The 13,818-nt window shown below is 42.4% G+C and overlaps 1 protein-coding gene across 1 annotated transcript in view; it reads left to right on the plus strand.

Moving 5' to 3' along the window:
* The window catches only part of COL1A2 (collagen, type I, alpha 2), a 77,308-nt gene that overhangs the window by 28,628 nt on the left and 34,862 nt on the right, over positions 1 to 13,818 (plus strand). Inside the window, exons 13-24 of the mRNA XM_015420217.1 lie at positions 660 to 704; positions 1,724 to 1,777; positions 1,888 to 1,932; positions 5,514 to 5,567; positions 9,541 to 9,639; positions 9,751 to 9,795; positions 9,902 to 10,000; positions 10,583 to 10,636; positions 10,744 to 10,851; positions 12,147 to 12,200; positions 12,333 to 12,431; positions 12,906 to 12,959. Of these exons, the coding sequence (XP_015275703.1) occupies positions 660 to 704; positions 1,724 to 1,777; positions 1,888 to 1,932; positions 5,514 to 5,567; positions 9,541 to 9,639; positions 9,751 to 9,795; positions 9,902 to 10,000; positions 10,583 to 10,636; positions 10,744 to 10,851; positions 12,147 to 12,200; positions 12,333 to 12,431; positions 12,906 to 12,959 (810 nt within the window). The remainder of the gene's footprint in view (positions 1 to 659; positions 705 to 1,723; positions 1,778 to 1,887; positions 1,933 to 5,513; positions 5,568 to 9,540; positions 9,640 to 9,750; positions 9,796 to 9,901; positions 10,001 to 10,582; positions 10,637 to 10,743; positions 10,852 to 12,146; positions 12,201 to 12,332; positions 12,432 to 12,905; positions 12,960 to 13,818) is intronic.

The following is a 13,818-nucleotide window of genomic DNA, read 5'->3' on the forward strand; positions in this document are numbered from 1 at the left end:
AAGTTATGCATATAGATTCAAGAGACGGGGAGATAAAATATATCCTTGTCTGAAACCTTTGCCAGTTGGAAACCATTCTGTTTTTCCATATTCTGTTCTAACGGTAGCCTCTTGTCTAAAGTACAGGCTGCACATCAATCAGATGTTGTGGCATGCCCATTTCTTTTAAAACCAAACTGATAGTACTGCATTTCTGGAACGAGTGGTGTTTTCTTTATGTAGAGCATCTAAATCAATAGGATTGCTTTGGCTAAAATCTATATATATTAGCTGAACTGGTTTATGGCTCAAGTTGCCCAAATATTGTTACATCCTGGACACTTTCAGCTAGCATATTTTTCCCTCAATCCAAATATCTCATTTAAAATTGAAAGGGTTTTAAGTTAATCATTACTAAGTTTGTTTTCAGTGGGATTTAAGTATGAATACATTTCTCTAGACTGAAGCCAAAATTCATTCTGTCACCTTTCTAATGGCAAAGAGTGATTTGCTGTTACTCATTGCTAATCTGATAGTTGCTTTATTCAAAGCAAAATTTTATGTGACTCTCTGTAAAACTGGACCAAACCACTTGTTGAGTCTTTTACTGAAGACAAGCATTGTAATGAAAGGGCATTCTAAAAAAAATATGTTAAATTTGTACTGTTTGTTATTTGCAGGGTGAACCTGGTGCCCCTGGAGAAAATGGTACCCCAGGACAATCTGTAAGTCATGTGCTAAATACTAGATTTATAATGTGTAAAATGTTAGATGAACATAATACTGGTAAATTGCCATTTCTTAAAAGTGTGCTAGTTGCTGTGACTAGACATGTTGAGAACTTTAGCCAGATAAGCATAACCAGGGGTCATTTAGTAGAAAAAGAGGCACAGGAGCTCATTAGTATAATTTATTAGAATAACTTATTTGCATATGCCACACCCCCTGACATCACCGGAAGTGTGTCAGAAGGTAACACCCACCGCTCAGTCTCCACTGGACTGTTTTGGATTGCTAGCTATTGGGTGGGGGGAACGTGCAGATCTGTCCTCGTAGAGGAGGGAGAGCTTGTACCTGAATAAAACTTGGTCTTAAAGGTACCACTGGACTGTTTTGGATTGCTAGCTATGGGGGGGGGGAACGCAAAGATCTGCCCTCACAGAGGAGGGAGAGCTTGTACCTGAAGGCGGACTGGGGGGAGACTCTACAACTTACCTGGCTGCTTCTTGCTCCTCGTGGCCCAACTGAGGGCTGCTGGGAGCAGGGGGCGGGGCTTGTTGCATGTGCCCGCCCCCTGGGCTTCTTACTGCCGGAGCTCCACTCCTGTGCGCTCCCACAGGAAATGACCCCTGAGCATAACTCATTTGAACTCCCTCAGCTGTCATGGCCATTCCAGTAATTAAACTGACTTCTGTAAAGTCCGCAGTCACTTGCAGTTCATCCATTCTTCATGCTTCCTTTAAATTTCTGCCATTGGCTAGACTATGTTTCCTGGATTTTGTGCCTGGAAGTCAGTGATATCTGTCAAGAAGCTACTGCAAGAACTAATCACAACAGTAGCTAACTTCATGGACAGATGCTGAAGGCACAGAGAGACACTAAGTAATAAGTCTCAACTCAAAATTCTCAATATGCTTTTAAAAAAATTACTATTGTCGTTTTTAAAATGATAGGTGGAAGGCAGGGGCAGCAGCAGTGCTGTGAAAGTTTAATCTTACATGATTTGTATATTCTTTGCTTTTAGGGTGCTCGTGGTCTCCCTGGTGAAAGGGGAAGAGTTGGTGCTCCTGGACCAGTTGTAAGTGATAACCAACCTGGACAACGTTTTTATTCAAATTTAGATTTCATTTCTGTTCTGGATTCTTTAATTTCATACTAGGAATTCAAAGTGGTATTTGTTTTCTTTAGGGTGCTCGTGGCAGTGATGGAAGCGTTGGTCCCGCTGGTCCTGCTGTAAGTCAAAATTTCAATGTTACAGTTTTTCAGTCTGTCTGGAATTCATCCCAAGTTATTGGGAAACAGTTGAATCTGTTCAATCTGCCTGCCCCCCATCACCTTTTATCTATTGCACAAAAGGGGATATTTAAAAATACAAACCTGTCACTTGCAGGAATGTGTCCAAGTGCCAAAACATTACAGGTAATATTCTTAAGGAGCTCTGCTGACGTTTCCTTACATTTCTTAGGTGTACACCTAAAAATGTAAATGAAACATACAGATATGCTTGAAAATATTTGTCAAACAGGCGTACCTGTCAGAAATTCAGGATCGGTTATGTTCCCTGACAAATGAATACTTCGTAATAAACTTATCAGGGAATTTTGAGATCTAGCTGGTGGCCCATAGTCCCAATGGCAGCTAGATTCAACTGACATGTTAAGCATTGGGAGAGCTCTTGATACAGTACTCCCCAGCATAACAACATTTTCTGTCTAGGGCTGCTACTGAGCTCACCATTTGCCCTGTTCTGCCAGGCAAACTCCCGCATATGGTGCCCCATCTACACTGGTGCTTAAATGACTGGTGCGTGGAAGTGAAGGCGAGAAGGAACTTCAATCGACTTAGGGTTGTCAGGTCCCTCCCAGCCACCAGCAGATACAGGTTTCCCAGATACAGGTTGGGAAACTCCTGAAAATTTGAGGATGGAGCCTGGGGAGGACAGGGACCTCAGTAGGGTACAGTGCCATAGATTCCTGCCTCCAAAGTATCAATTTTCTCCAAGGGAACTGATCTCTGTAGTCATAAGAACATTAAGAGAAGCCAATGGTGGATCAGGTCAATGACCCATCCAGTCCAACACTCTGTGTCACACAGTGGCCAAAAATACCAGGTGCCGTAGGTGAGCTGTAATTCCAGGGGATCCCCAGGTCCCACCTGGAGGCTGGCATCCCTAAAACACTGCAGTGTCCCTTCTCAGGTGACTCCCAAATGTGATGTCACAACACTCTAGGAAGTCCCCAAAATTCTATAGTTTTACTGGGTAAAACCCAGAAGTGACCTTGATTGATGCTTCCACTCCCCGTGTCCTGCCCACAAAAGCTTTTGGTTGTGGAAGCCAGAAGCCTGGCAACCCTATCGGCAGCTAACCGGTGCTTAGTTCTGGCTTAGCCAGGAAATGTGATCCAAAAGTAAATAGTAAATCAGGTTTGATCCAAACATCTAATAATGAAATTTAAAACAGACCTTGGTGCTGAGTTTATTGTAAATCTACCACTGAGAGCAGCTTCACCCAACACAAATTTACTAAATGGATTTCTATCAAACTTTCAAATAGATATGTGCGTGTACATGCAGGATGTACATACATTTTCTGTAATGTAAACAGGGCTCAGGTAACACTGTTATTTACAGATTTAAAACTGAAAACAGGGCAGTGCCTCCTTCATTCTTATAATATTCTTCAGTCGATACCAGTAGGGCTGCCAGGTCTGGGTTGGAAAATACCTGGAGACTTTGGGGGTGGAGCAAGGAGAAGGTGGTGTTTGGGGAGGGGCCTCAGCATGGTACAATGCCATAGAGTCCACCCTTCAAAGCAGCCATTTTCTCCAGGGGAGCTGATCTCTGTCAGCTGGAGATCAGTTGGGAAAGCGGGAGATCTCCAGGCTTCACCTGGAGGCTGGCAACCCTAGATGCCAGCAGTATGTATGCTTGTTTACACTGTAAACACACACCCCTCAATTTTGTGACTGCCTCTCAGCATGCTAGGTACACTGTAGCTGACAGTGCCACAAGTTGGCGAAGGGTGCAGGGGGCAATAGTGCATGGAGATCTTTGTATAGATTGACCTTTAGCAAACATCTGGTTCCAGGAGAGCTCTAATACAGTAAGAAAGCCATAAACATTTCAAAAATGCTGGATTCCTTTTTCCTACCATAGACTCCGGCATCAGGAATTAAAGAAGTAAAAAGTGAATGATATGGTTGTATCCAACTTTATCATAAAATACCCCTAGAGAATTCCTTTACTTCAGATATGTAGGTACCTCCCACATAAGAAGGCCCCTCCTTGTTATACTCCACATAGACTTTCACAGGAACCAAAAAATTGACAAAACAGTTTCAGTATGTACTGTTTCTTGGATATTTGATGTATAAAACTGATTAAATTAAACACTGGCCTCTAGTAAGTCCTTTCATGCTATCTTAAGTCCACGTACAATACTAGATTGAGTTAAAGCCAGAACTTCAAGCTTGGTCTTCCTTGTGCAGTGCTTTCTTGTGCTTGTGTTCAGGCCTGACAACCTGTGAGCCACTGAGGTAAATATAGCCAATGAGAGTTCACTAAACTGTCCCTTTTGGCTGTCTGCCTGGGCTGCAAATATGGATGCCAGACTCCAGGTGGGACCTGGGGATCCCCTGGGATTTCAGCTCCTCTCCAGACAACAGAGATCAGTTCTCCTGGAGAAAATGGATGCTTTGGAAGATGGAATCTGTGGCTTTGTACTCCACTAAGTTCTCTGTCCTTCCCAAGCTCCCTCCCCAAATCTCCAGGTGTTTTCCAACCTAGAACCCTGTTTTCCAACCAAGCAGAGACAAGGGATCCCCTGATTTCACAGGCTCCTGCCTGCTGCTGACCAGCTGGCCAGTGGAGGGAAGCCCTGCCTCCAGCAGCCATGATCTGACATGACATCCCTGACGCCATCACGCTGGGGACTTCATGTGGTGGTGACACTCTAGTATTTTGAGCAAAACTCTATGGTTACCACTTCTGTGTGATGTCATCACATTGGGGATGTCACAGGTGGTAACGTCACCCCCCCCACACACTCCTGGAAAGCTCCCTCCCATTCCCCGCCAGTGAGGAAGTAAGACCTGGAAACCCTTCCTGATCCCTCATCGGTGGCCAGGGGGGATCTGGCAAATGTAGCTACAATGATAGCCCACAATTTAGAAGAAAAAACTATTTAAAATGTCACATGCTAGTGGACGTGATTTGGCTAGTGGACTTCTTTTAGCTAGGTGAGTCACAAATTGTGTAGGTCTGCTTATAGAACTGCCACCACGGGCCAATTATAACATAAGAAATGGGTCCATAGCTGCTGTCATTAGATACTTGTAGATCTGGTAATGGATAGAAGTTGTAGTAAAAATATTTAGATTAAGGAGGCCTTTCTGAATGGCTCCTGGGTTTAGACTGCAGCTTTAAAAAAATGTTGACTAAACAGGGAACATCCTTTCAATGTATTATGGTCATGAATAGTAAAGTCTCCTCATCTGTGCAAGTGGGACTTCTCATGGTTAATCCTACCCTTCCTATCCCCATCAGATTGTTTTTCTGTGGGATAATATCTGATCCACAGTTTCATTTGTTATGCACTCATAATCACACACTCATATAAGTCTCTGCAAATGTTATCCATCATGGTTTGTAGAAACTGGGCCTTGTGATTTCAGTATTCTAAAAGATGCCTTAAAAGAGTGATTGTTCATTGATTCACATAGGCCTGTTCTGTTTTCTCTATTTATCCCACTGGAATACCAGTAACTGCAAATCTCTTTCTCTCTTCCCCCCCCCCACCTTTCTTCATCTCACAGGGTCCCATTGGTGGTGCTGGACCTTCTGGATTCCCAGGTGCTCCTGGTCCCAAGGTACGGACAGCTTTAACAGTAGGGCAGCAACCTGAAAGGTATCATAGAACTGAGAATCTTCAGCAAAGTTTTAAAACCAAGTACTTTCAAATGTGGCAGCATTTTAGTTATACACTTTCAGCACAATCCTATATTACACCCTTCTAAACCCATTGACTTCCATGGACTTTGAAGTGTAACTCTGTTTAGGATTATGCTGTTTGAAGATTGGGTCCTACTAGCACACATAATAATGCTTTAACGAGCAGCCATATCTCAGTAACAGCCCATAATTTAGAAGAAAAAAACTGCTAAAAACTGGATGTTAATGATGATCTTGAAATTAGTTGAAATTTTAAGGGGCTGAAAGGTAAGGTATTAACACTCCATTGTGTATGTAGAACCATTTCTAATCTGAATAACAAATGTTATCATTATTATGTATACTCTGTATTAGAACATAAAAGGTGCCATATTGGATCAGACCAGTGGTTCATCTAGTCTAGCCTCCTGTCTCAGATTAGGGCCAACAAATAGGGCATAGAGGCCAAGGCCTTCCCCAGTATAGCCTGCTAGGACTGCTGCTCTGAAGTTTACTGGCTCTTGACATGGAGGTTCTAGAAGTGGAGCCCCTGATAACCCATATTTTATTTGTCTAAACCACTTTGAAAGCCATCTATGCTAATGGCCATCTCTATGTCTCCAGGCAGTGAATTTCACAATTTAATTACTTATTGAGTAAACTACTTCCTTTTCTCTGTCTTGAATATATTCCACATCACTTTCATCCAAGCTCCCAAATTTTAGTATAGAGGAAGACAGTGTTCTCCCTGGTCACTTTCTCCATGCATAGTTTTATAAATTGTTTTCATCATTATCATCATCATCATCATCATCATCATCAAAGAAGATCTGTTCTTAAGAAGTAATCTTTGGATAAGAGAGATGTTGGCCGTTGGTCCCGGTCACACGAGCGGGAAAATCCGTTGGGGAAGGGAGGCATATTAGATGCGGAGCTAAAAGAAGCATGGGAGCGTGATCTTACGCTCCCCTCTGGCTCCGTTCTCCCTCCGTTGACACCCAATCACACTGGGGAGGCAACGGTGTAGTCCCAGTGAGGCAACACGGCAGTCCCGCATTAGTGCACATGCGCGGGTCACGGACGGCTGCAGGATGCTACGGGCTGCCAGCACGTCCGCGATCCCATGCCTGCCATTGCTGCGGATCTTCCAGTAGGTACTCCATTTTCCCTAGTACCTTTTGGATCCACATTTTCAGCCGGATGTGACGGGTTAGGGGCAGGTGCACAACGCTTGCCAGATGTTGGCATCTGATCACGCCGGTTTGATCCGCCCTTAATCCATCCCCTCCATGTACCTAATTCTCCATGTCACCGGGACCATTATTGACCTATCTTCCCATTTTGGGTGAGGTGACTGAGCAGGTTGTGGCTGAGCAACTGCAGCCATTTCTGTCTCTGATCCATTGCAGTCTGGCTCCACACCAGATTTGGGACTGAATCAGAATTATTGGCTTTGGTGGATGATTCAGCTGGATAAGGGGAGTTCATTGCTACTGATATTGCCAGATCTATCAACAGCATTTAATACAGTCAACCATGATATTTCAATGGATTGAATGGAATCAAAGCTTGGGGTAAAAGAGATAGTCCTCCTTTAGCTTTGTTTTTAACTTGCTAGCAGGAAGCAAAGCATTTCCGTAACACAGCCAGAATCAGGTAGTTGGAGCTGAGGTGCAGGGTGCCCCAAAGATCTATTTTATCCCCAGTGCTCTTTAATATGCACGTAAAAATCTTTGGCTGAGATCATCAGGAGTGCTGGAGTGAGTTGTCACCATTATGCTGATGATACCAAGCTTTATGTATTGCCGTCTAAGCTTCTGGAAGCAACTGTTCTGGACTAGTAGAACAAATTCAGAGTCCAGAGGCACCTTTAAGACCAACAGAGGTTTGTTCAAGGTATGAGCTTTCTTGTGCATGCACACTTTTTCAGATACTTTGGAATGGAAGGTAAGGTTCAAACTTATAGATGGGCTGAACAGCAAATTAACATGTTAACATGATGAAGATGTAAGATATGCAAAGACAAAACTAAATAACAAGCTAAGGTTATAATGTCAACAGTTGTAAAGCAACAAATACGTTGACCTTATAACCTTAGCTTGTTATTTAGTTTTGTCGCATATCTTAAAACATCTTCATCATGTTACATGTTAATTTGCTGTTCAGCCCCTGTCTATAAGTTTGAACCTTACCTTCCATTCCAATGTATTTGAAAAAGTGTGCATGCACACAAAAGCTCATACCTTTATTTATCTATTATTTTCAATTTATATCCCGCCTTGCCGGGGAACTTGAACTTGAACAAACCTTTGTTGGTCTTAAAGGTGCCACTGAATTCTAAATTTGTTCCACTGCTTCAGACCAACACGGCTGACCACCTGGATCTATGTTCTAGGCTAGGGTATTGATAACCATGGTCAAGCGTTTGAGGGTAAACAAACTGAATCTTAACCCAGATGAGAAGAAGGTGATGCTATTTCCTACCTGGTGTCAGTCTGTCAGCCTAGGATGAGGTTGAGTTTTCTTGAATAGATCAAGCTAAGATCCTGGAGGTTCCCTTGGACCAGGCCTTGTTAATCAGTTACCAGGTTATTTCGATAGCTATGAGCACCTTCTTTCATTTACATCTGCCTCATAAACTGGCCCCTTATTTAGACTTGGCTGACCAAGCCACACTGATTCATACTACCATAACTTCCAGACTAGAATATTGTAATGCGCTGTAGATGGGGATGCCTTTGAAAAGCATTCAAAAGCTTCAATTGGTGCAAAAATACAGCAGCAAGATTCCTGCCTAGAATCAGCAGCTTGGAACATATAATTCCAGTGATGAGTCAACTGTAGTGGTTACCTATCTTATTCCAGGCTAAATTGTAAGTGCCGGTTATCATCTTTAAACCCATTCATGGCCTGGGGCCCTCATATCTCTTAGACCACATCTCCTAGATTCTCCCATTCATCAGTTAAGCTCCTCAGACAGCCTTCTCTTGGTGGTAGGATTTGGCAGCAGTTCAGTGTCAGTCTTTCAGTGTGATAGGTCCATTCCTCTGAAATGGCCTACCAAAGTGCATGTGGAGATCATCTTCACTCGCCACATTCAAGAGGCATGCAAGACTGTTTTTTATTCCAGAAAATATTGGGTGGATGGTAAAATGTTTTTGAAGATTTGATTGCCTTTTACTTCTGTGTACTGGTTTTTAACCGCATGTATTGACTATTAAGTTTTAACTTATTGCTGGTCATTTGTGATGTTTTAATGACCTGGCAGCTTTTACTGGTTTGTTAGCTGCCTTGAATCTGTAGAGATAAGGTGGGATATACCTGTTCTAAAATAAATAAATAATGTCTCAATGTAATCTGTTTCTAAATGGAAAAGTCCTAGACACTCCGGCCTTTCTTCACAGGAAAGGTGCTCCAACTCTTTAATCATTTTGGTTGTTCTCTCCCGCACTTTTTCCAGCTCTGCAATTTTTATTTCTATTTTGCGGAGTTATATATTGTTTGGTTCTGGTGTCTTCAAATGTTTGCAGTTCCTTAAAGACTTGCAGCCCCATCCTGAGCATATCTACTCAGAATCTTACTTAGGTCCATTCAACTGGGCTTATTTCTACAAAAGTGTTATTTAGGGACTATTCCTCCTGCCCCATCAGATGCAATGTGTCACATGACCCAGGTCTGAATGCCAAGAAGTGTTCTATAAAACCAATTGGAAGATCCTCTCTGTTTTGTAGAGTGATCAGCCAGTGTTTGATCATGATTACTCTTGCTAGTGCCTCTTACAGTGAGTTAGACAAGCCTACTGGAATTATTACCATTTTTCATCTTTAAAATTAGACTAGAGTGGTACAGTGGGGGCCAATTTCTGTTGCTTTGTGTGTGAAGATTTATATCTGAAATCTCTTTCTCAAACAGGGTGAAATTGGATCTGCTGGTAGCCCTGGCCCATCTGGTCCTGCTGGTCCACGTGGTGAAATTGGTCTCCCTGGTGCTTCTGGTCCTGTTGGTCCACCAGTAAGTTCAACTTAATCTCTGAAATATCCAAATATGAATTCTAGTGGCCAGGATGAGTAAGAAAGGGAAAGTCTATATATATCTTTAATTTTTTTTTTAATTTCTTTTTAGGGTAACCCTGGTGCCAATGGCATTAATGGTGCTAAAGGTGCAGTTGTAAGTATGCATCCATTGAACTGAATCACTTTATACAGCATGTTTCCATTTATGCTACAGAGAAGGCTGTAATGTGTTCTTCTCTTTTGTTTTTCTTTCTGCATAGGGTCTTCCCGGTGTGGCTGGTGCTCCTGGCCTGCCAGGCGGCCGTGGTATCCCTGGCCCATCTGGTCCAGCTGGTGCTTCTGGTCCCAGAGGACTTGCTGTAAGTGACGTTGTCTGCAATATGTCAAACTCTATAGTGGCTTCCACATGCATAAGGGCAACATAGTCTAACAGCAGATACTCTTCATTATACCTATTCTCATGCAATATCTAAAAAGTACCTGCTGGTTCTGTGCGTTATAGCACCTTGGCATGCCCCGGCACAAGACTTCTGGATGGCCTATGGATTTCATCTTCCATACATTGGGTGTCTTTGTCCCATTCTTAATATTTGGCCAAGAATGAAGCAGTAACTGATAATGGTAATGTCTAGGATTGTACCTTCAGACTGAGTAATGCTTTTGACATTAATCTTTAATGCCTAGCAACCATAGTAATTGTCTCACATATTCATTATTATTAACACTATTCTTCAATAACATTTGTTCTTTTTAAAAATTGAGTTTGGGTTCTGCAGGGACCCCTCCCCCCCAATGGACCATCCAGGCAGAATTCTGTTGGCCCAATAATGCTAAGCTTTTTAGCTAGGTTGTTTGCTGCTAGCATTCTGTTTCTTAGAGAATGTGCCTCCTTAGATGGTAAAATACAATAAAATATTTCTTATGTTCTTTTTTTATTTTAGGGTGAGCCTGGAATTCCTGGAGCCAAGGGAGAAACTGGTAACAAGGGTGAACCCGTAAGTACTGTAGCACTTAATTATTAACAGTATACTGGTGTATACTGTCCCCCCCCCCATTGTTGCCAGATACTCAAGGCAGTGACTGTTTTGCTCTCTTTATGCAGGGTGCTGCTGGCCCATCTGGCCCAAGTGGTGCAAGTGGTGAGGAAGGCAAGAGGGGTGTCAACGGTGAACCTGGAGCTACTGGTGCACCTGGCCCAGCAGGTTTAAGAGTAAGTCCTTTTACACAGTGCAAAAATAGCAAGAGAAAATGGTAGGGCAATATATGAAATTAGCGTTATGACTCCTACCAATCCTTGAACAGGGCTTTCTGTACTCCCACAGATAGACACAAGAACAGGCCAAGGCTCAATAGAGGGAAGTCATGCTTTTATATGCACAGGTCCTGGAGCTTCAGTGAAAGGATCCCAGTTAATAGGGGTGGTGAAAACCATTGCCTGAAGACTCTGGAGATCACTGTCAGCTATGGTATTGGGCTAAATAAATCATTGGACTGATTTGGTATAAGGCAGTGTCTAAATTTGTCTAAAAGAGTCTGTCACGTTTCAACTACATAGTTAGCTTGTCAGTTAGCATGACTTCTATTCTACTCTTCTGTTCCAAGAAATACCCAGATGGGCATACAACAAACAAATAGAATGCAATTTCCATAAAAACAAATAATTTCATAAAAACAACTTTCATGAATATAATTTCAGAGGGCAGTCATATTGGTTTGCAGTAGAACAGTTAGATTCAAGAGTCAGTCTGTCATGTTTCAGTTACATAGTTAGCTGGTCAGTAAGATTTCTGTTCCACCTATTCTAAGGAATACCCAGATGGGCATAGAACAAATGAACAGAACACAACTTCCATACAAACAGTGATTTCATAAAAACAACTGTCATGGAGATAGTTTCAGAGGGCAGCCATGTTGGTCTGCAGTAGAACATCTAGGTTCCAGTCCAGCAGTACCTCAGAAAAGAACAAGATTGGGGGGGGAGGGTTTATAAGCTTTCAAAAGTCAGAGCTACGGTGCTACTCGACTGGAATCTAACTGCAAAAAACAACCGCATATTCAACAGTCAAATTTCAATTTAATTAGTTCAGGTCTTTTTTTAAAAGAATCACTTTAGAAGAGGGATAAGAGAGAATAAAAGAAACACTGGTGGTGGCAGTTGCTCTGGCAGGAAGGGCGGGATACAAATCAAATTAAATTACGGTCGGGGGCCCAGCATCGCTTAGTGATCCCAGGCCCCAGGGAGGCCAGGCTTGCTGCAACCAGGGCCAGGTCCTTTTCAGTGGCAGCTCCTACCTGGTGGAATGAGCTCCCAGAGGAGATCAGGGCCCTGTGGGACCTCTCACTGTTCCGCAGGGCCTGCAAGAAGAAGTTCACCATTAAGTATATGACTAATGTCAGGCATTGCTCTTTAAAGCCTGATTTGTACAAGCCCTCTCTTTGCCTTTGATCTGGAGAATGTTTGATTTCTGACCTGATTTTTATGTTCCTTTCTCCCCCTGTTTATAGGGTGTTCCTGGATCTCGTGGTCTCCCTGGATCTGATGGCAGAGCTGGAGTTATAGTAAGATGACTTTCTGAGTTTTATAATGACTACTTGAGTTTGTTTGGGGGGTTTTACCCAGAAGCCAGAGGAATGTTGACCTTATTTCTAGTTTTGTTCCCTCTAAACTGAACTTGATGCATTTCTTTGTAGGGTGCTGCTGGTAATCGTGGTGCTACTGGCTCTGCTGGTGCTAGAGGTCCTGGTGGTGATGCAGGTCGCCCTGGTGAACCTGGTCTCATGGGTGCAAGAGTAAGTATGGTTGATGTGGCTTTGCAAGGGAACAACATCCAGATCAATGGGTGAAAAAATATAAACATTTTAAAAGAATGCTTGTTTGCTGAAATTAGGTGGTTTTTAAAAATGTCTCAGTTTATAAGCGCACTATATATTAAAATACAGTATGCTGTTGTTAACCATATTCCAGTGGCACTTCAAGTGATCAGAACAGCTTTTGTTCATTCCAAGGTCTTTCCATTTTACAGATGTGAAACCGAGGCATCAAATATATGTACACTTGTTTACCTTTACATTCCATTAAGCTCAATAGGGCATTTACTTCTCAGTAAATTTGTATAGAATTGGTAGACAGCAGAACATCTTTTAATCTGAACTTTGTGCAAAAATATATGTGTATGAGAGAGAGAGAGGCAGAGAATTGTTTGTATTCTTATCTTACCTAAGGCCCCCAGAATCACATTAAGATGAAACTTCTGTGCTTTTCAGGGTCTCCCTGGTCAATCTGGAAGCCCAGGCCCTGCTGGCAAGGAAGGTCTTTCTGTAAGTATTCCACACTTTATTCTGCAAAGATGTATTTTAAAAACATATGTCTTTTTAGCTAGCTTTTATATTTTTGATAAATTGTTTCCACAGCAGTGTTCAATGTATCAAGCACCTAATCATTGCATTACATTGATCCTGGCAATCATCCCATGACTTAGCTTAGACTGAGAAATTGTCATTTGCCCACTAGGAGCCATGATTGATACAGAGCTGAAATGTATGTCCCCCCATGGCCAATATTTGTGGGTACTAAACGTAGGGCTGTGTAGAAAATGGTGCCAACAACAGTGCCAAAAAGTTGTTGACCCAGCGTTGTGGTTAAAGGACCAGCTTGGTGTGGTTGTTAAGAACTCCTCCTATCAACTCCACTAGGTTTATAATTTATCCTTCCTTCTAGTTTCAGCTGATCTAGCCACAGAGATCCTTGTTCTTGTAAGCTTAAGGATGGATTACTGTAACATCCTTTACATGGTGCTGCCTTTGAACATCTTCCAGACGCTTCAGTTGGAACAAAATGCTATGACATTGTGGGTGTTAGTCACCTATTAAACTTGTGCTGCAACACCTTTGTTGTATACCAATTTGTTTCCAGGTTTAGTTAAATAGTTATTACCTATAGAGCCCTTTACAATTTGGGACCCACACATCTGGAAGACTGCTCTTTCTATAGGAACCTTATTGAGGTCCAATTCACCTTCCTATTCAGGCCAAAGTGGTGAGATCTCATACTTTTCTGTGCTCGCTCCCCTCACTGGAATGGTCTACCAGAGGGAATTTGCAGAGCCCATCTCTTTAGGATAATTTCACAATGTGTTGTGTTATAGTTTGGTTTTATGTTGTAAACTGCCTCAGACAT

This window comes from Gekko japonicus, unplaced genomic scaffold (assembly GCF_001447785.1).
Source record: "Gekko japonicus isolate JY-2015 unplaced genomic scaffold, Gekko_japonicus_V1.1 scaffold154, whole genome shotgun sequence".
NCBI lineage: Eukaryota > Metazoa > Chordata > Lepidosauria > Squamata > Gekkonidae > Gekko > Gekko japonicus.